Source organism: Tetrao urogallus (genome assembly GCF_951394365.1).
Source record: "Tetrao urogallus genome assembly, chromosome: 12".
Lineage (NCBI taxonomy): Eukaryota > Metazoa > Chordata > Aves > Galliformes > Phasianidae > Tetrao > Tetrao urogallus.
The window spans coordinates 8,363,518-8,383,955 of NC_136825.1; the positions used below are offsets into that span (position 1 = coordinate 8,363,518).

The following is a 20,438-nucleotide window of genomic DNA, read 5'->3' on the forward strand; positions in this document are numbered from 1 at the left end:
GGACTCCATCCAGCCACTAGATGCAGCTGTATTTTCTACCATCTAAGAGAAAGAGAAGTTTTTTTTTTCTTCAGAAGAAACATGAGGAGACAAACTGGGGGCCAAAATTAGACACAGAATCACCTCCTGAGCTCCACTGCAGAGCTCCAGTGCTAAGAAATGAGCTGCACCCCGTGCACACAGCAGTGCTCACACAACACAGAGTGACGTGGGCTTTTTTTGCAGTTGCACATTTGGTTAAAATGCTGCTGAAGCGGCTGTTCATTCAAAGCCATCACAAGTATAAAATGCCATTTCATAATCAGCTTTCAGGCAGGCATTTGCACTCCAGATTGTTTAGTCATCAAAGTGGCTATTTACTTGAAGGTACTATCATGCATATAAAAAGTCATTTCATGATCAGTTTTCAGGTAGGCATTTGTGCTCCCGGCTGTTAAGTCATCAGTGGAAGCCACTTCTCAGGTGTATAAAGCCGACATAAAGAAAATCAACACTGTAACACTAAGCAGCCAGGCACCGGCACGTTTAAACCAGCTCAATAAGCTGGAAACCAAAAAGCAGCACAATGTTCTCAGGAAAGAGCCATTTTAGAATGAATTATTGTACATTGTTGAGAGGATATGACAAGACAGCTTTAATCAGAAACAAGAGAAATGCAGAGGAATAATTTACACAAAGAAAGAGCAATAGAAATGCTTGCTCCAAGTTGAACGTTGCACAATTTTCCAACGTGTCACTGAAGGTCGAAGATGTGGTTCCCATTCTCACTGAACTGGCTATGTGCCCTTAACTATTCTCACACTGTAAACTCACCGGAGCAAAGGAGGACTGCGTTCTTGCAATTTAGAAGCCGCTGAGTACATGCAGCGCAGGTAACAATTCTGTCTGTGTGATTACTTTGCTGCCTTGTCTCTCCAGGTTTGTCAGAGCAGGTTAGAGCAATGTTGTCTAATTAAGAGATCAAAAAAATTGGGAGAAAAAAATCCGAGACTGCTGTTAGTGCTGACCTCAGTCCATCGACAGGAGATGGCAAAGAAATTTAAGTCCTCTGTGCTTCAAAGGTACCTTTTGAAAGGGATACAGCTTTTCATCTAGCAGCAGTACTTTTCACAGAGATCTGAGAAGGTTTTATCCATTCATGTTAGCACAGCCATTTGCAGTCCCTGAAATGTAGCAGTAAGTACTGCTAGGGCTACTTTCTTCTAATCATGTTTTGTCTGCTTACCAAATATGCTCCTTTTGCAAAGCAAGCTAAGCATGCATTCAGCTACAGGCATTGCAAAGAAAAAGATAATTCATCCTCCTCACATTTGGTGGTTACCTTTCTATTTCTCACTGCCTACTGCATTCACACATTTACCTTTGGTCTTACACATTGTATAAATGAGAATGTAACAGTAAAACTAGATTCTGCAAGGCAGAGTTGTTTTGTTAGCTGACACTGAGTCAATCTGTCCTCATTAAATCTAATGTGGCTTCATTACGAATAGGAAGTGCCCAAATCTTGAATCAAAACAAAATTTTTGCACCTGAACAACATCGAAGTTTGAAGAGTTGGCAAATTGAACAGAATTTTTGCACAGAGCCACCTAGGGAGGGGGCAGTGGAGGGGACAGGGAAAGGCTTATGACAACCCTTGTGACAATACAGACCCTCTCTGGGGCCAGACCCAGGGGAACAACACCTAAAATCCCCTCAACGTTCACCTGAACAGGAGATGGGGGGCAGCTGAGCCAAATGCTCTCCCTCAAGCTTGGTGTTAATCACAACTGACTGAATGCAGAACTGCAGATATTTACTGCTCCCTGCGCTTAGATTGCTGCAGGTGGGACAGCTGGGATTTGACTGACAACCAGAAGCAGCAACGTTTCCAGTAGAATACAACCTATCTTGTATTATTCTTTTATCAGTCATTTTGTTATTTTTTTCTCCCTAGAGAAACTCTCAATTTTGTAAGGGATTTTTCATTTTAATTTACGTTGATCAGTTTCTAACCAAGATACTGTAAACAAAAATCATCAAGTTTCCAGCTCAACAGTCAATAATCATTTACTTTCCAGCTTTTTCTAACAATCAGATATGCAAGTTATCTGAACAATATAGACAAAAACATTTAAAGAGGTATTACAGGGGATCAAGAAGTGCCCATTTCTTCTCTGGTGTATAATACAGACTTCTAAGCAAATTCTTCTTAAGCTATTCCATATCACTACTTCCGTCTTGCCTGGAATCCACCTCAATTGCCACAAAACAAAAACTCTCTAAGATTAGTACAAGACCTTAATCTGATCAACACATCAGTTTAGCTATAGATACATGCATATTTATCAAATTCTTCATGTAGAAGCTTGGTTTAACTTCTATTTAACATGCAAGCATTGAACAAGATTTGTAACTAATTGACCTAGCCTTATGTGACATAAGCATGAATAGGTAATTTCAGAACAAGAATCAAGCCAAGTAAGGGGGGAATGCCAGAAAAAAAAACCAACAAATGTTCATTAGAATATTCCATCAAATGTATTTTCACTGAATGGACATTATTTATTTTTGTTGCTCATCACACTTGTTTGATTTCTTACACAAACAAATTGCAAAATGCAAACTTTTAATCAGTACAGTATTGTCTGCATCTTGACTTGATTTTTTTTAACAATTACTTCCAATCTGCAAAAGAAACTACACTATATGTATCAGGTGTCTTATAAATCAGTTTGAGCACCAAAATTTCTTAGTTAAATGTCTATAGTGCCCTGCAGATTAAGAGTTATTTGCTGAAATAACTCAATACAAAAAATGAATAATGTTGGTGGAAAAAAATATCATTCGCTGCAAGAAAATTTAAGAGCGTCACGAGAAGCTTAACTATTTCAATAAGCCATTCCCCTGCTAACTTTAAGGAATACTTACAGTCCTTGCTTAAATTAAAAAAAAAGTTTGAATTATTGGTAAGAGAGTGCAGCAGGGCCCTGCCACCAAAAGTCTGTACATGCTGCCAACGAAGGGCATTCTGAAATGCTGTGATGAACTAAGCCACAGACCCAAGAGCTGCAGAATGGAGAACTCACACAGTACCACAGAGGAACAGACTGCCCTATCAAGACCTGTATGCTGAATACCCCTCAGAAGGACAGGGCACAGTGCTCAGTGTGCAGTGTTACCCCTACTAAAACAAGAAATTTTGAGAGGTTCCACAGATGAAGCTGAAGCCGTGCTGTGCAAGAGGTTCTTTGTCTCAGCCTGACATATGAAGGGCAGCCCCAAGCTGCACCAAGCTGCTCATAAAGGAACATTTACCTCACCATGGAGGCTAGACAAGTATTGACAATCCACTAATGAGAGATTAAAGGAAGGGAAACCAGCTCAAAATCCGTTAACATGAAGACAGGTCCACCGAGTGGAAGGGTTGGCTCAAGCTTCAGCCAAAATATGCATTCATTTCAAAGACTCAGTCTAATGCAAAGACGTATTATTAAAAATATGCCCAATGGACATCTTAATCTTCTCATAAGTGCTTTCTGTATTGATGGTCAAGCTTTCAAACAAGGTCTGAACTGTGAAACACATAGAGAGTAGCCACTTACTTCAAGGGAGAGTTTGCAGAACAGATCCTCAGGAACAGCCATGCTAACACCATTGCCCCTGAGCTCCTACACCCATCCCAGTACCCTCAGTACAGATTGAAGCCTTCAGTGCCTAACAAGCAGTGCCCCTGCCTGCGCTGCGGTTAGCAGTGACATCCTCAGTGCAGGCTGGCAGCATCCTGACGACTCAAGCTTGGGGCACAGCAGGCCCTGAACTTCACGTTACTGAAAACAGGGCCATTGCTAGGAAGGAGTTACCACGAAGGTCAGCAGATCTCTTTACAAACAAAATTCATTTCAAGATCAGTATGCTTTAATTGAGATTTGACATTTGAACTAAAAATGTGTTCTGCAGGTCTGTAAATGTATCAGTTGCAGTGAAACGAATAGCAGCTCAAGTGGGCAGTGTTGTCCTGAGTTTCACCAGCTAACCTCATCACAGCAATCATCCATGAGATCCCACAGGACCACAGCAGTGAGAGGAAATGGCAGATGAAACACTACCATCTGTTTTTACTGAAGTACAGACCGTACCAGCTGACGTTAGCCAAACGGTTTTCCTTTGGTTACCACATTTTGTAACTTTATGAACAAAAGACAGAGCACGGCAGCATCAAATTCAGTGCCTGACAGTTCCAGTTGTAGAATATTTGAGAAATACAAACAAAACAAAGAAAAATCAATAAATCTCACTCATTTTTTCTAAAAATAAAGGCAAAGTAAACACATAGAAGAGAAAGAAATTGCTGATTCAAAAACTTCCATATAAATCCCTAAAACTGCACAAGCCATAGCTCAGCTATTAAATAGAAGCTTCAAAGGCAGCCTATTTAGTCCTTTCCTAGACATTCATAAAGGAAGGAACATTCCACAGGTCATGCACAAGTGTAAAGAGAGCAAAATTTCATGGTAAATAAAATCTTTTTACTGATAATGCTGCTGCACCACAGGGTAACATTGATTACCTAATTACCAAAGTGTAATTTTGACAATCTCAACAAATCATGCCAAAGATATTAATTTGATCTAATATCTAACAACATGCGTGATTTCAACTTCTCTGTCACAATTAACTTTTACTTTTGATGTATGTACTGACAGCTCCTAAAAGCTAATGGGAAGTCATTTATGTGGAAGTTAATGTCTGATTATTGAAGAGTTTAAGTTCCATGACAGTGCTTTACTTTGCAAAGGGAAAATTTAGTGGAAAAATGAATCAGCTTTTCTACATGAAATGAACTCAATCCGATAACCAGACCTAAAGTTTGCTAATATTAACTTACGATGAAAAAAAAAGGGTTTTTCCTGAAAGTAATTTTATGAATTATCTTTAGTATGTGCTAAAATCTAATAACGGATAAATGAGCTTTATTTGTGCCTCCACGCATTTTCAGACACAAGGTATTGATGCAATAAACAAGCCCTCTGAGGAAGATAATTTGCTACACTGAACCTTGAATAGATTGAAATTTTCATATGAATCATTTTTTCCATCAACAAAAAAAAGTTTTATTTTAAATCAATAGTTTCTATATGAAGATATTGACTACAGCGTATTTTGTGTCAGGTCACGTCAAAACACTGCATTTCAGTTTGTCAAACTTTAATGTTTCACTTCAAGTTGAGTTAACATAAACTTTGATCTGGCTCAGCCCTGGTGCTGCTTCCCAGGGCAGCTCTCTCCCACGAGCTACAAGCAGTAGCCAAACTAAATTTTCTGAAATGCACAAAGGGGCATCTTTGCTACTGAATGTTCTCTTCAGATGAACTCAAGATGAAGCTCAGGAGAGTGCTGAGTTTTATGATAGCTTTAAAAACTTGCATTTTTTATTTATTCAATTTTTAAGTGCTTTTTACAGCTGCCGAATCATCTGGTTGAAGCTGTTTTGTGTTGTGGAAGGTTTTGTGCCTGATATTTCAATTTCTGATTCTAAGGCAGATTGAAAGAAATACAGAAAGTAATCAAACTTTCCTCCAGAAGGAAATTCAGTTTGCTCTTCCATGCACGCTTCCTCTGATGAATGCAATTCTGTTGTTATTTACATGGTTCTCGTGCTCTGTATTACTCCCTAGGCTCAGAAGAAGATGAAGAAGCTTATTCTGCTTTTCTCACTGTTCTTGGCTCCAGCATTCTGTTATAAAGAAAACCAGAAAACAAAACAAAACTTTTCTTCAAACAATACCAGTCATAAACGACTTAAGAGAGACTGGATATGGAACCGAATGCATATCAGAGAAGAGATTGATTCACCATTACCACATCACGTTGGCAAGGTAAACAGCAATCTTTTAGCAGTGAATGATTGGAAATGCAGAGAGCAAATGAGCGTCCTGAGAAGTATTACCTGTTTGCAGCTTAGTAGAATTAACGGGGAAAAATCAGGAAATAGAAATGGGACTGATGTACTAACATCATAATCCTAAAATGGGTGCAGAGTGAATCAAGAACAGCATCAAAGGAATTCCAATTCTTTTGAAGAATATAGATAAATTTTAGAGAATGGCAAGCATGGAGCATCTGCAGTGAAGAAACAACTGCATTGCATGCAGGTGCAGATTTAGGAAGAAGGTCTGGCAGATGATGTACGTCAATGTTTTTCTGGTAGCTCTTTCAAAAACCTGGGAGAACAGCTAATGAAAACATATGTATCAAAGAACATATAGCTTACATCCCTCAGCACGGACACAAAAGTAAAGTGCTGTTTAGGAGTACTGTTACACAATCAAAAAATTTGTTTCACAAACTGAAGGAAAACAATTTTTGAAAGTAATAACAAGCATTGACCTGACTGCAAACTCATTTTCTTCGGGGCAGTGCTCATAAAATCCTGTGATTAACTGCACATCACCCAGACAAAGTTCTCCCAGTCTAGTCTTTCAAACTGAACTACTTTGACACTTCTCAGATAAATGCAGTTCTACAGTTTCCTTCCATGTACCACAATCAGCATCTGTCAAGGCTGTTATGGTAAAGTGAAACAGACCTTTCTGGATCAGTGCTGCTCACTGGCAGAAGGCACGAGAGAGAAAAGAGGCCACCGGGTACTCAGCTACTGCAGGATATTTGTGTTTCATTTCAGACCAATTCAGCAGCGGATTAAGGAGAACACTTTTATTCCTGGTGCTGTCCTAAATAAGAGTTATTCACGTTGTACTGTGCTCTGTTGTCTTTCAAAAGTGGAATGCGTCTGATTACTTTTGCAATGTCTGTGTTCAGTGCATTGCGTTTACAGGATTGAACACTCAATAAATGCTTTTAAAAGGCCACAGCATCAGCATGGCCAAACGGAGTGACAACTGCAGGAATATGCTGATAAATCTGGATTTTATCTTTGATGATCTTGGAGGCTTCCTTTTGCATGTTTATCCTTAGATTTTAGGCAATCTTGGAAGCTGTACCTTTCACACCAAGTAAGTAAGTAAAAATTAAGAAAGGAGGCACAGGCTGTACTATCTTTGAGACAAGGATGAGATTCTTTCTCCTGCTACATCTCCCGACTCGCAAGCTGTTGTTCAGCAGCACCAGCAGTTAGAAGCATGATTAAGTGTGCGGAACAAGGAAAGAGAGTTTTAATAGCACACTTCAAAACAGAAAACATAAATGAAAGAATGTTCAACAGTAAATGACAACTACAGGGTAAATCAAATCCCGAATACCAAACAGCTGCAATTTATGATAACGCCAGTAACAAAAGACTAGAAAATCTTGGTCAAACCCAACAATTATTGATAAATAGCTTGCTGAAACAAGAATGCTGATATAGTGCACAGAAAATTGTGGTTTAAACTTTCTAGCAGTGTTCTTAGAGGAGTGTAGATAGGTAAGAATCATCAAATTAAATCCAGATTAAAAAAATAATAATGTACAAAATCATTTGGGATTGGATTAAATTACATATAAAAATGGATTCACGTTTATTCCTTTTAACCCACCCTTTTTTTCATAGAATACAATCTTAAATTTGAAACTGTGGGGTGAAAACTTAATCTCATTGTCATAACCATGAGTCTAAAGACCGGCTATGAAGAAATGGCACGTGACTAAACACAAGAAAGCTGACAGCTATGGCAGGAATTCTGCTAAGTGGCAAACAATGGAGAAAAATGCTAAACAATGTTTTTCAGTAGCTGCAAATAAAGATTTGTTTCTGTAAATCTGTGAAATCCAAGCAAAATTCCACTTGGAATTCAGCTAAATTCCAAAGATTATTTGCAAACAAGTGTCGCTCAAAGTAGTGGTTCCTATATTTCTGACACAATGAGGCTGACGATTTTTATCTGTAACAGCACGAACAATTTGTATCTTCAGGAAATGTGACTCATAACCTCAAAATAAAACCTTCCTGATATATAAGCAAGCAGGTTTCAGTCTGGATGAAGTTTCATCCTGTAACTCTGGATGGCTGTGGCTGCACTGCTGGTTTGTCCAGTAATATGCCAGCTGCCATCAAAATTCCCAACGGTTTCAAACAGAGTCTGAATAAGAGGTCAAGTTTGTGTGCATCTTCTGGTAGAAACTGTTTTGCATTCAGAAGCCACAGCTCACTTTTTTCTCTTTGAATTATACTTTCTAGCTCACATCGAGCGTAGGGAACAAGAATGCTATGTATATTATTGAAGGTGAATCTGCCAACACCATCTTTAAAGTGCAAGGGTACGACGGCGACATATATGCTTTTGAGAGGCTGGACAGAGAAAAGAAGGCAGAGTATGAGCTGACAGCACACATTATTGACAGAAGAAACAACCGATCACTGGAACCACCATCTAAATTTATTATCAAGGTTTATGATATTAATGACAATGCTCCCATTTTTGTACAAAAGGTATTCAATGGATCTGTCCCAGAAATGTCACGATTAGGTAAGGTTCTTCCATTACTCACTTTCCATTCTTTCCTTGGCTGAAAAGCAAAATTTATACTAAATGTGCTGTTTGATAATCCTTTTCTAGGAACCTCAGTTACCAAAGTGACAGCTGAAGATGCTGATGACCCAACAGTTGCAGGTCACGCCACAGTTACCTACCAAATCATTAAAGGAAATGAATATTTCACAGTTGATGACTCTGGTAGGTCAGATATGCAAGTGTCAAATGTTGACCTGATGCTTATAAGAAAATTCAATTTTAAGCTATTTTCTTTCTGGACAGGGGAGATATAAAGCCAAAAATTTACTTTTGACTGTAATTTGGAAACATTTTTCATTCACACTAACACAGTGTCACTGTCTACATCTGAAAATGAACCAATAAAGAGTCAGGATTTTAGGTATCATGAGGTAAATGACAAGATCAGGTCAGGCAGTTCCTACTGATTAAAAGACCAAGTAGGAGTTGTCCGTGTTTTCAGTTTAGCATGGATATCATTCCTTTGACCAAACAGAAAAAGAGGAATACATTAAGAAACAGTATTCCTAAAGAATATCTGGCAAAAATTCTTAAAAAGCAAAGAGTAGATAGTGATTACAAACCAAGAAAATTCCCTACAGCTTTCCAGACTTGGCACAGGAAACTTCTCAAGTCAGCATACACCTGGAGCAAGTCAGCACATACAAACGATGCATTTTATTAGGCTAATTTTGAAAGTTTATTTCTGGTGTCTAGTCAATAACTCAAACCTTTGCTTGCCTAAACTTTTTTTGTTTAAAGTTTGTCCAGATATAAAAATAAACTCATCATCTCTTGTAAGCTGGTTCTCTGGAGCAACTAAAGCAGATAAAGAGGTGATCAGACATACACTCCAGATGCTGTAGTGACCAAGCCTAGACATTATCAGCTGGTTTCTGAGCAGAAAAGATAAGTTTAAAGAAATGTACTGTACAAAATCTCCCAAATGCTTTACTATAGAGAAAAATTTCTAATAGTTTTGCCTGAGAAAAATGTAACTGTAAGACTGCAACTTGAAGCTGAATGTGTGGCATAGGGTAAAAACTTGCTTTCAAAATTAAGAGATGTGGAAACATTACAAAATCTAATCATATTCAATATTATTTTTTTAAGGCGTCATTTCCACAGCCAGAGCTGATTTGGACAGAGAGAATCAATCAACGTATGAAATTATTGTTAAAGCAAAAGATGCTCTCGGGCTTACGGGGGAGTCAAGCACAGCTACAGTCATTATCAGGTTAACAGACATCAATGACAACTTCCCAGTATTCAAACACCGTAAGTAAAGTATCATTTGGAAATCAAGAAATGACACGAAAAAAAGAAATTTACATGAGGCATCACGATTCAATTGTTCTTTAAAGTGAACAAAAGTAGCTCACGTATTCAGACGGCTTTCTGCATTCAGCACTTCCTCCATTTACTGGTTGGAGCGTATCTAGAGCAGAAAGTAAAAATCAGTATTAACTTTGGTAACTTTATGAAGAAACCTGACAATTTCAAGAAGTATGTAAAAAAAAAATTGCAGCGCTGTCTGTAGAGATCAATAACACTGAATTCTCAATTATTCTGTGTATGTCTATAAACTAAGAAAAAACTGTATGTAAGTTCCAAGTTCCATGTGCACCGTCATTATGACCTGTTTGTTGATTTTTTTTTAAACAGCATCATTTCATTTTAAAGTTCCTGAAAACGTTTCAGTAGGAGGAGAAGTTGGCCGAGTCGAAGTTGAAGATATTGATGAACCACAACATAGACATACAAAATACAGTTTTGTCAGAGGAGATTACAGGGACACCTTTGAAATTGTAGCAAATCCATTCACCAACGAAGGGATCATTAGACCAAAGAAGGTACTTCTCCCAGTAACAAAGAAAGATACCATTTTGTTTTGCCATGTTTAACAAGTGTTTGATTGAGCGTGGAACTGGCAGCAAGAAAACATGGAAATGCATGAAAGCCACAGCACAAAAGGTATTCAACCTGAAAACCTCATTCTGTAAGCCCTGTGAGGAGAGCAGGTGATTTACCAGCCCATTTCACTTGCCAAAACTGGGAAAATCTGCGATTGCTGCAGAGTGCAGTGGGGATTATGCCAGATGTGCAGGCTACATGCTTCAGGCTCCCCCCAAATTCTAGATATTTGATGCTTCAAATAGTCTGTGAAAGCAAGAGTTGAGCTGACCGAGTCAAAGAATCTTTCCCTTCTGCAGCCAAAGAAAAACCAAAACAGGAATGTGAACGCACACACACACCTCTATTACGGTTTGCTCTTTGTTTTTTAATTCTCAAACCTACTTAATTTTTACCAAGGAACATTCCTGCACTATGCAGAGCACTTCCAAGCCAAAAGCTCATTGATTTCATTGATTTATGGTGAAAGAAAAGGACAGAGGACTATAAATTACTGTAAGTAATATTCAGATTGACATGAATGTGTGGGTTTTTTTTAACTTCCAAGCATCTACATGTAGCTATCAGTACTAGAAATACTATTAAGAAGGGAAATTTCTATATAGAAAAAAAGCAACAAATATCCTGAGACTTGTAAATGACCAACTGTATGCCAACAGCTTTCCATCACCAAAAACAAGCCCACCCTTACCTCAGGGCCTGAGGCATGTGATGCTATCAGCCTGAGCCAAAGAGCAGCACAGCAGCAGAGATCTCACACACACACTGCCTGAGGCAGAGACAGCCTTCACCAGGCAGTGGGCAGTTTGCCTCAGTATCTCACAACACGCTTCAGGCACAGATGTACAACAGAATTTTAGATATGCAGTCAGGTGAGGTGCAATTTCAACTGAGAAATAAGCACTGTCATTTCCATGTACAATGTCCACTCAAACAAAAATACAGTCAGCACGATTAACTACAGCACGTTTCACAGTGCGTTTTTATAATCTTGGGTGATAGGGAACGGGGATCCAAGCTTTGAAACACATGATAGCAGATAGCATGAATCTGTTCAAAACCTGAGGTACAGCCACTCCATTTATGAAAGAGAAGGTCAGCTTGGATATGCTTTCCAGAGTCTAGTCAAAGTGCAATCTGCTAGTATTTTCCAACAAACGTGACAGCACAGAGCTTTAATTTGCATTTTACCCAGCCATCACCAAAGAAGAATGTCTATGTTTGTCTTTCTTCTAGCCCTTGGACTTCGAGAAAGTAGCAGAGTACAGGTTTGACATTGAAGCAACAGATCACAACGTTAACCCTGCCTACTACAAACCTGGTGGCTCCAAGAGCATTTCAACAATTACCATTGAAGTTACCGATATAGATGAGCCTCCTGTCTTCACCAAACTACCATATGAATTCAAAGTACAGGAGAATGATCCTGAAATAAAAACACTTGGCTCTGCTTGGGCATATGACCCCGACGCAGCTAAACGGAAGATCAGGTAACACAACACCAGCTTTAGTGGTTCTATTGTTAAGTAGAGAATTTGCTAACGATTCCAAGAATTTGACAAATTTGACCTTATTTTTCAGACATTTGCAAGCAAAAGAAAAATCCAATCTGACTTTTCAGCCACTGCAGCTATGGATGCATACAACAATCAACAAACACAAACACGTTACTTATGTACATAAACTCACTAATAAAACACCTGTACATTTATGGGAAAATACACAATCCTGGATATCTTTACACGGTTATAATAATCTGCTGTTAAATTTTTTATTGTAACAACTTTCTTGAGTATGTGCTTTGTAAGGAAAAGAAAATAGACTTCTTAAACAGTGAAAGCCAATAATCTGGGAACCTCGCAGACGGATACGTTGTGCTCTCACAGCTTGAATAACTTTAGGGAAATGTTCTGAGGCTCCCTGGTCATGATATCAACGTAATTTTTTATACAACCACTCTCTGGCCTTTTCCTATGAAGAACTGAAGTGAAGCGTAATATTGTAACTCTTGTAGTGATGCATCTCTTTTTAAACAAAACAGATTTGTTCGACGAAAAGCTAGTCCTAATGGAGACTATGTGAGAGTATCTGATACTGGAATTATTCAGCTTCCTAAGCCCCTAGATAGAGAATTCAGCTCCTCATACAACATCACTGTGGCAGCCCAGGAAATCCTGGAGGATGGTAAGTGCTATCATTTCTTTACTTGAAAGAAATCAGTGGGTGATTTTACAGCTGGACTGCGCCTTATCAGGAAGGAAACCACAACCTGACAGCTTCTTTCCACTAAGCTAAGAACGAAACGGATGCTTGCAGGGTTTGCACAGCAATCTTCAAATCAGATGAGTACCTACAAATAGATCAAACACTTTTAAGACTTGGCCCCTTGCTATCACAGAAATGCTTTCAGCTTGTCTAAAGGAATGACAGAGGCATGAAGAGAGAAAGAAGCTTGGGGAACAGACAGGAACCTGTGTTTGGAGCAGAAGTATCCCAGCCTATTTTCGCACTCACACAGAGCTACAAAACGTGCCCAGCAAGCTCCCCAGACATTTATGCATGGCTCCACTGGGTTTAGGAAGAGGGGTGGGCTGGGGCAGTTCCCAGTTAGATTGGAAGAGGTGCGACTCTTCTGCAAAGTGAAGGATATTAATAATACTGGGCACTCTGTGCCTGTGGCCTTAGGGCCAGAGAACAAGGGACTGCACAGTCACAGAAAATGAAGAATCTGGGAGCCATAATGAATTGTCATTTTCTTCTTCATAGCTCTTCACGGTTTAGCCCACTATGAGAGTTTTGAGAAAAACATCTGAGTCTGTCAAAGGAAAAGCTTAAATGAGTGATGGAGCTAGGAGTTCCTCATTTTTGGCATGTGAGAGTCACAGAGGTGGGCGCAATCCGTGGCAAGGGCTTTACAGCACCAAGACTCCAGCCAGTGCGTTGCCATTGCTGTCATTTCAGGCCGTCTTTCTGACCGAGAATCACACGCACACGTTCACGTCATCGTCACTGATGAAAACGATAACGCTCCAGAACTCGTTTATCCTGAGGAACCCAGAGTGTGTGAAAATGCTGCGCCAGGCAAGGTAAGGCAGGAGGAAGGGTCTTCCTTAAGTACAGATGGGCTGGCTGCACAGTTCCCCTCCCTATGGGCTTTTAAGCCGTACATTATGTATGCTTCTAAGCACGTACAGTATGAACGCTGGGCATTACCAACTAGACTGCAAAGTAAAGCAACCTTGCATAGCAAAAGTTAGTAATTCCAAGAAACCAGAAGTTAATAAGAGAAACACTGCTAATTGTGACATCACTATAGCATCTATTGATGAGAGCACCTGCATGCACTACTAGCAATAATACTTGCAGGCTTAGATGTTTGACCTCAGATACAAGTAAATACTTGTATAGCCTATATGCATAATGTTTGATTAATTAAGAGATTTTTTCACAGACTGGAATCTGATTAAATCATCTGTTAGAACATGCAAGGTATTATTTCATCTTTAACCGTAATTTTTAAATTATCTTTGGGACATAATCATACACGTTTTTTATAATCTTTGGGACATAATCATACACGTTTTTTATACTTCATACATCTAATGTATCTCAGATTGAGATTTCAAAACATTGTGTCATTGAGGAATGGCAGTCTCAATGGCATTCAGTGAATGAGCCTCATTTTTTTAAATAAGTTAAATACTTGAGAGAGTGTTTATTTAGGTAACTAAATATTTAAATAAATAAGCATTTAGGTAACTAGAATATTTCGGTAACTAAATGGACATTCAATAACATACATCTGAGCATAACATTTTTTCATGCTTTAATGACACAAGATTTCATCTTTTGTTTCCTATCTCTGAATGAAAGAGAAAAACAACTCATTTTGGAGAGCTATGTGGAAACTACTTGCCCTGTAAGAACTGGAAGAGAAACTTCTCAAGATATCTTTGCTCTGCCCTTTGCTGAAAGGTTATACCGGATACACAGCTCAGCACTAACTTATATACTGCAAGCGTTTTTATCACACAATGTACACTGGATTTTATGACTTCTCCCATCTTACCTTTATAGGTAATCATCAGGATTTCAGCTACTGACAAGGATGAAACATCACCTAGAGGTTTCTTCAGATACTCCCTAACCACAGAAGATAGCAACTTCTCCTTGATTGAGAACTACGGTAGTGTATCCCTGAAATGCATTTTCTCAGACAGCCACAGTGAGACAGCAGCTCAAGGGGGAGGAAGGCTGTAGCACAGGTCTACAATTGGGCCACAAGAGCTAAGCAGATATTTTGAAAGGCTTAACCCACTGAAAACAATGTTGGCACCCAAGCTTCTCAGGACTCCCCAAAGGCTGGCTCTATCAAAGGCAAAGGTGTATCAAATGACTTATAATCTATAAGGAAAATCAGGTAGCAATTATCACTTAACTAGCTATTGTTACTTCTTCCAGATAACACAGCTAATATCACTGTCAAGTATGGACAGTTTAATCGTGAACTTGCCAAAATCCACTACCTGCCTGTCATCATCTCAGACAATGGCGATCCTGACCTCAGCAGCACAAACACACTTGTTATCAGTGTCTGCAAGTGCAATGAAAAAGGCGACTTCACTTTTTGTGAGGAAAGAGCTAAACAAGTTGGAGTTAGTATACAAGCACTGGTCGCAATTTTTATCTGTATCTTCACTATCATTGGTAAGTCACAGGACTTTGGTAATATTCTTCAAGGTGTGGGAATTCTATTTTTCCTTTTTTTTTTCTTCATTGAGGTCCAAAAAAGTTTTGTGGCTATAAAATGGTCATGACGGCAGAAAAACTCTATTTGATTCATTTCACTTGCTCTATTTGGCCTGGTAGTGTAGTTGCAACTACAAGCATGCTCATTCTATTGGAAAGACTGGGTCACTGGAAAGGTCACTGCACGTATGCATAATACACTTGATTTACTGTCACTAGGCTCACGTGCAGCTATAAAAAGTTAAACTGTACTGAGGCAATAACAACAGTATTCCTGTTTCCAAAGGCTGAACTACTCTGGAAACCCTTTAAGCAGTACAGTGAATGTACATACATAAATATGTAAATAAGAAGGACAGTACCTATTTGTTTTATTTGGAACCTAATCATAGACTGGGCAACATTCTTGTATTGCTTGAGAAGAAGCCTGTTTTGCAGCTACCACACAAGCAGCATTTGATGCCTGGCACTAAATATGTATGTATCACCTCAAGGCAGCCATCGATAGAATCCTTCAGTGCACTTGCAACACTCTGCATTTGCACCTGTGATGCCAGCTCCAAAGTCAGTTGTGAAATCCTCGCAGAGAGTTGCTTTGAGAATGTACAAATCCTACAGATCAGCAGTATTTTAAGTTTTAAAAATAAATAAAATATCTAAAAAACCCTTGGAAAAAGCCCTGAAATGCATGTTTGTTATGCAATACGTCTAAAATGCAATTTGTTTTACTTTGTTACTTCTCTATTTACAATTGCTCACATTTCCTTCGCAGTGATTGCAATGCTGATTCTTCTAAGGAAGAGACACAAGAAGGATCTGAGTGGACTCAGGAGGAACGTGGCAGAGATCCACGAGCAGCTTGTCACTTATGATGAAGAAGGTGGTGGTGAAATGGACACCACCAGCTATGATGTGTCTGTGCTCAACTCTGTGCGCAAGAATGGAATAAAGCCAGAAGTGGTGCCTTCTGCATACGCACAGGTCCAAAAGCCTCCTGGAAATACAACTTCTGGTGCTGGAGAAATGGAAATGATGATCGAGGTTAAGAAGGATGAAGCTGACAACGACAGGGATCTGCTGCCATATGACACACTTCACATTTATGGCTACGAAGGGGCCGAGTCCATTGCAGAATCTCTCAGTTCTTTGGAATCAGGCTCTTCAGACTCAGATATTGATTATGACTTCCTAAATGACTGGGGACCCAGGTTTAAAATGTTAGCTGAGCTGTATGGATCAGAAACAAATGAAGATTTTGTGTATTAAGTTCACATTAGCCACAGAATGTTCTCCCTTCCACTACAGATAGGTATCAAGAGCCTGCCAATGGCCACAGAAGAATTCACAGCTCTTTACCCAGACAGTACTAGGATTTCAAACAAGAAAACCTGATAGCAGTAGGGATAAAACAAACCACACAAATAAAGTACTGGCTTCCCCAGCACTGCTCTTTTTGCCAACATTCTATTCTTTCCCCAAAATTGCTGCTTGGGGACCCAGAGTCTCCTAGGACATGACTCCTCTCCCTGCCTCGATAGATCCTTCTCTTTATGAAGTGGTATTGTCCCTGGCTTCTCCTTCATTTCTCTCATCCTCTGCTGCTTTCATCAGCACGAGCTCAGGATGACCTGCTGAAACAAACAGGTTTGGTGGCAGTGGGAAAGAATGTTTTTATAACCTCCTGCATCTCCAGCCTGCCTGGCCTGACAGTAACATCTTTATTGATACTCCACGCTTATGCTTACCCAGCAGAGGAAAGAAGGAACATATGGTTTATCACTTAATATTAGAAACAATTCCATCACTTTCAAAAAAGGCAAGATTTTTCCTTCTTTCCGATCTATTAATTATTCTAGCTTTATAGTCTTTGACTACATACATGAGTTACTGCAGATAAAATTAGACAGGATTTTTAGAGGCATAGTCTGGTTTCATCTCTCATTTTTAACAGCCTGATGATGATTTCAGGCACCTTTCTGGAGTGCGAGAATTTCCTCTAGCCAGCAGCAGAATTGTCTTTTCTTTCTGTAAATAGGACCTCAGTGTTACTCAATGGAGCATATCCTGCAGGGCAGGAAATGTGGACATCAGGGGAATGTCGAGACTCCAGTACTGTAAATCTTTCTGGATAGCAGCATAGGTCTTTCTGGATCTCTAAAAAGGTTGAGTAAGTTTTTTATTCAACATTATTAAAGGAAATGTACTACTTCAGGGACACACAAAGGATGGGCCTTATTACTGTGAAACTGTTTTAATTTTTTTTCTAAGCAGGTACTGTAAAACGGGTAGGAAAATATTGTAGAGTTCCAAACCAGGACACTACACACCTACACATTTGTCTGCGTAAGAGAACCACAAATGTAAGTAAGGTTTTGGAGCGGCAACTGCTCTGTCCACGGAAAGCACGTGTTCAGCTTCATGTCTGATGAAGAGACACACCACAAACAGAATGAAATTTCCCATGCCTGACGTTACCCAGCCAAAGGCATCTTGTTACAAGTGGGTCTGTTAGGACAACAGCCTGACTCTGGCTTCTGTCAATGCAGATTCCTGTTCTCTTCAGCAGGACCAGAGCCCTACTACACAAACACTCAGTTTTGCAGAATCTGTGCTACAGCTGTATGTATTAGTTTAGACCATTTGATTATTCAAATTTGGGAGCTAACCACATAATACTAAATCTTTTTATTTTTTTCTTCCTAAAACAATGTAGTGGAACCTCATTAGTTTCCTTTTCATCTGTTCATGTCCTTTCCCTCCTCCACAGTGCTTTTGTGGCAGGACACAGCAATGCACGATAATACACTCTCTTATCAGTCTGCACAGCCATAGGAAGCTGTCTACTAAAACATCTGCTAGACACAAACACATAACTATCATCAGCGATTCAAATCACTAACATTTTCAAGGGAAAGCTAAGTAGAATCCAGCCCATCAAACACATCACCTTTGGATCAGATCTCCTATTAAAAAAAAGGGAATCTGAGGATGACAGCCTTGATTTTATTTGTAAATGTGTGTCCATTTTCCACTGTTTTGCTTAATCCAGCCAACAGTGTATGTTATTGAGGTTCCACATGTTAGTATATTATAGAGAATTCTAACTAATACTACTTACCATTTAGGGTTTTCATCAGTAATTAATGTATTGGCAATCAACAGGTAAAGTTAGTTATGAAACTATTTAGTGTAGTAAATAAAGTACTTCGGTAAGCATCACCCAGATAGTATTATCTGTAATTGCTGTTTTCAAGCTTGTTTTATAAAGCTATTTTAAGAAAAGCTGTATCAATTTCCACTGTATAAAGACATTTGCACTGGATATTTTCTTTTAATATTGCTGTACTGTATTTTTTCTTTGTTCCTCTGACTACATAAAAGCCACTCTCACATTTGGATTTTTGTTGTGTTTGTGAGTTTCACAGAGGAGACAGAGCTGTGTGCTACAGTGACCATCCTCACCACTTCCCCTCTCTGCTAGTGATCACTACCCCAATATATTGCCAAGATTATTATTATAATCCCATCGATTTTCCCCAGATATGACACTTACAAATTACAAAGCTTGGAAAAAAGTTCAACTCCTTCTCTGCTAATTGCCACAAGGAAACTCCACATCAAACATGCTTTAGCACAAGTTGTACTAAAAACAAAATGGATGTGCTAATTGTGGTATAATAAAATGCATTTTTTCAAAGGAATTTGATTAAAGAGCTACTTGCAACTTGTAGCAGAGATTTTCATGAAGATTTTCTTATTAATCTAATTAATATGCATTTTAAACTCTTATCCCTAAAAACATACCTTAAATTATTATTTTATTACATTCACACTGAGAAGTCCATGCCATTTCATAAAGTTTTTTACTCCCACCCCACCATAAATTTTTATGACTGGAATCCTTGATATGCACCAAAGCAGCAATGAAAAGTGGCCTGAATGCCAACATCAGGTGCGTGGCCATGCTGCCCAGAGAGACAGCAATTCTGCTGTTCAGAGAAAAAGGAGCTGTGGCAGGTGCTACCTCATTGCAGTCCAGCATTACTGATGCAGGCAGTAAAAATGAAACAGAAAAAAGTGAAAACAGATTCATTATAAAAGGAAGAGGAAAAAAAATGTTTTTGAGTTCTTGTTCTTTTTCTTCAGTGAATGGACCCCTCCCTTCCTTTCTTTCTGCAGTGAAGGCTGTGCTGAGCTGTGCTCTGACCTCAGGCATGGGCTGCACCATTGGCCACGGCTCACAGGGCCAACAAGTCACATGGAGCAGTGCTGTCTGTAAATGTATTTGCTTTAAATGGTTTCACTTCTGACACTGTGCAAATGTCCCATACATGGGAGGTGCGTACAGCAGCAGTAAACACACTGATTCACCACCCCGTTTGGCCAGGAGTAACATACTGCTTTCCATTCTACCTCAGGTGGGGCTAGGACAGAAGAGTCATTGTCAATTTTCCACAACTATTTTGTCTTCCTAGTTTTCTTATACACCAAAATTGGGGAATAAAAAGTGGGGATTCACTCCTGTGGGTGTACCTCATCATGCTCTCCAGAGCAGAAGAAATCACCGAGCGGTACTTGTGTCGTGCAGGAGCCATCAGACCCACCACAGCTCAGCTCACCCAGCTTCTCGGAGAGAAGCATTTCCTTCCCCCTCTCCCCAGCAAGGGCTCTCCCATCTGCTTTCCAGCCCGACTTTACTCATTCTCGTTAACCCTTTCACCAACTCCACAATTAATCACGAACTTCACCCGTACCGCACTCTCAAGCCAGGGCTCTGCACGAAGCAGCCCCAGCGGGCAGAACGCAGCAGACGGCGTCCATCGGGCACCCGCACCACGACGAGAGCGGAGGCCGGCAGGGCGCTCCGGCAGCCGCACAGCGAGAACCGCGAACCGCGCCCCGCAGCGCCGCGCGGTGGCGCCCGGCCCCAGCGCTGCTTCACAGAGCGGCCGCCGCTGTGCGAGACGGGCTCTTGTGCCGGCCTCTCACGGAGCGTTTCATGCACGATCGGTAAGGTTTCTAATTCCAGAGAGTTCATTCGATCGGCTTCACGCTTTACCGCTGACTTCACGGAATTCCCTGACCTTCCCACAAGCCAGAAAAGCTATGAAGCCTGGGTTCTGAAAAGGAAAGCAGTGATCTCACTGAGGCGGAGTGCAGAAGGGCGCAGAGGGCGAGGAAATAGCTCGGGGGAGGGGATGTGATCTCCAGATGTCTCCTTCGGAAGGCACCATCCTCCCTGCCCAGCTGTATCTTGGCACGGTGAGCCGCGTGTCCCTGCTGCTGGCCATGGTCTGTCCCCGC

The 20,438-nt window shown here is 40.0% G+C and overlaps 1 protein-coding gene across 1 annotated transcript; it reads left to right on the forward strand.

Annotated features, from left to right (window-relative positions):
- Positions 1 to 749: 749 nt before the first annotated feature.
- CDH5 (cadherin 5) lies at positions 750 to 16,400 on the forward strand (the record flags this gene model as incomplete). The annotated part of the gene is given in 13 exon segments (XM_079541654.1): positions 750 to 854; positions 858 to 872; positions 5,658 to 5,858; positions 8,159 to 8,447; positions 8,538 to 8,654; positions 9,585 to 9,749; positions 10,137 to 10,324; positions 11,622 to 11,875; positions 12,427 to 12,569; positions 13,347 to 13,471; positions 14,463 to 14,571; positions 14,847 to 15,092; positions 15,907 to 16,400. Coding segments are annotated over 13 exon segments (2,451 nt in total).
- Between the last annotated feature and the right edge of the window lie 4,038 nt (positions 16,401 to 20,438).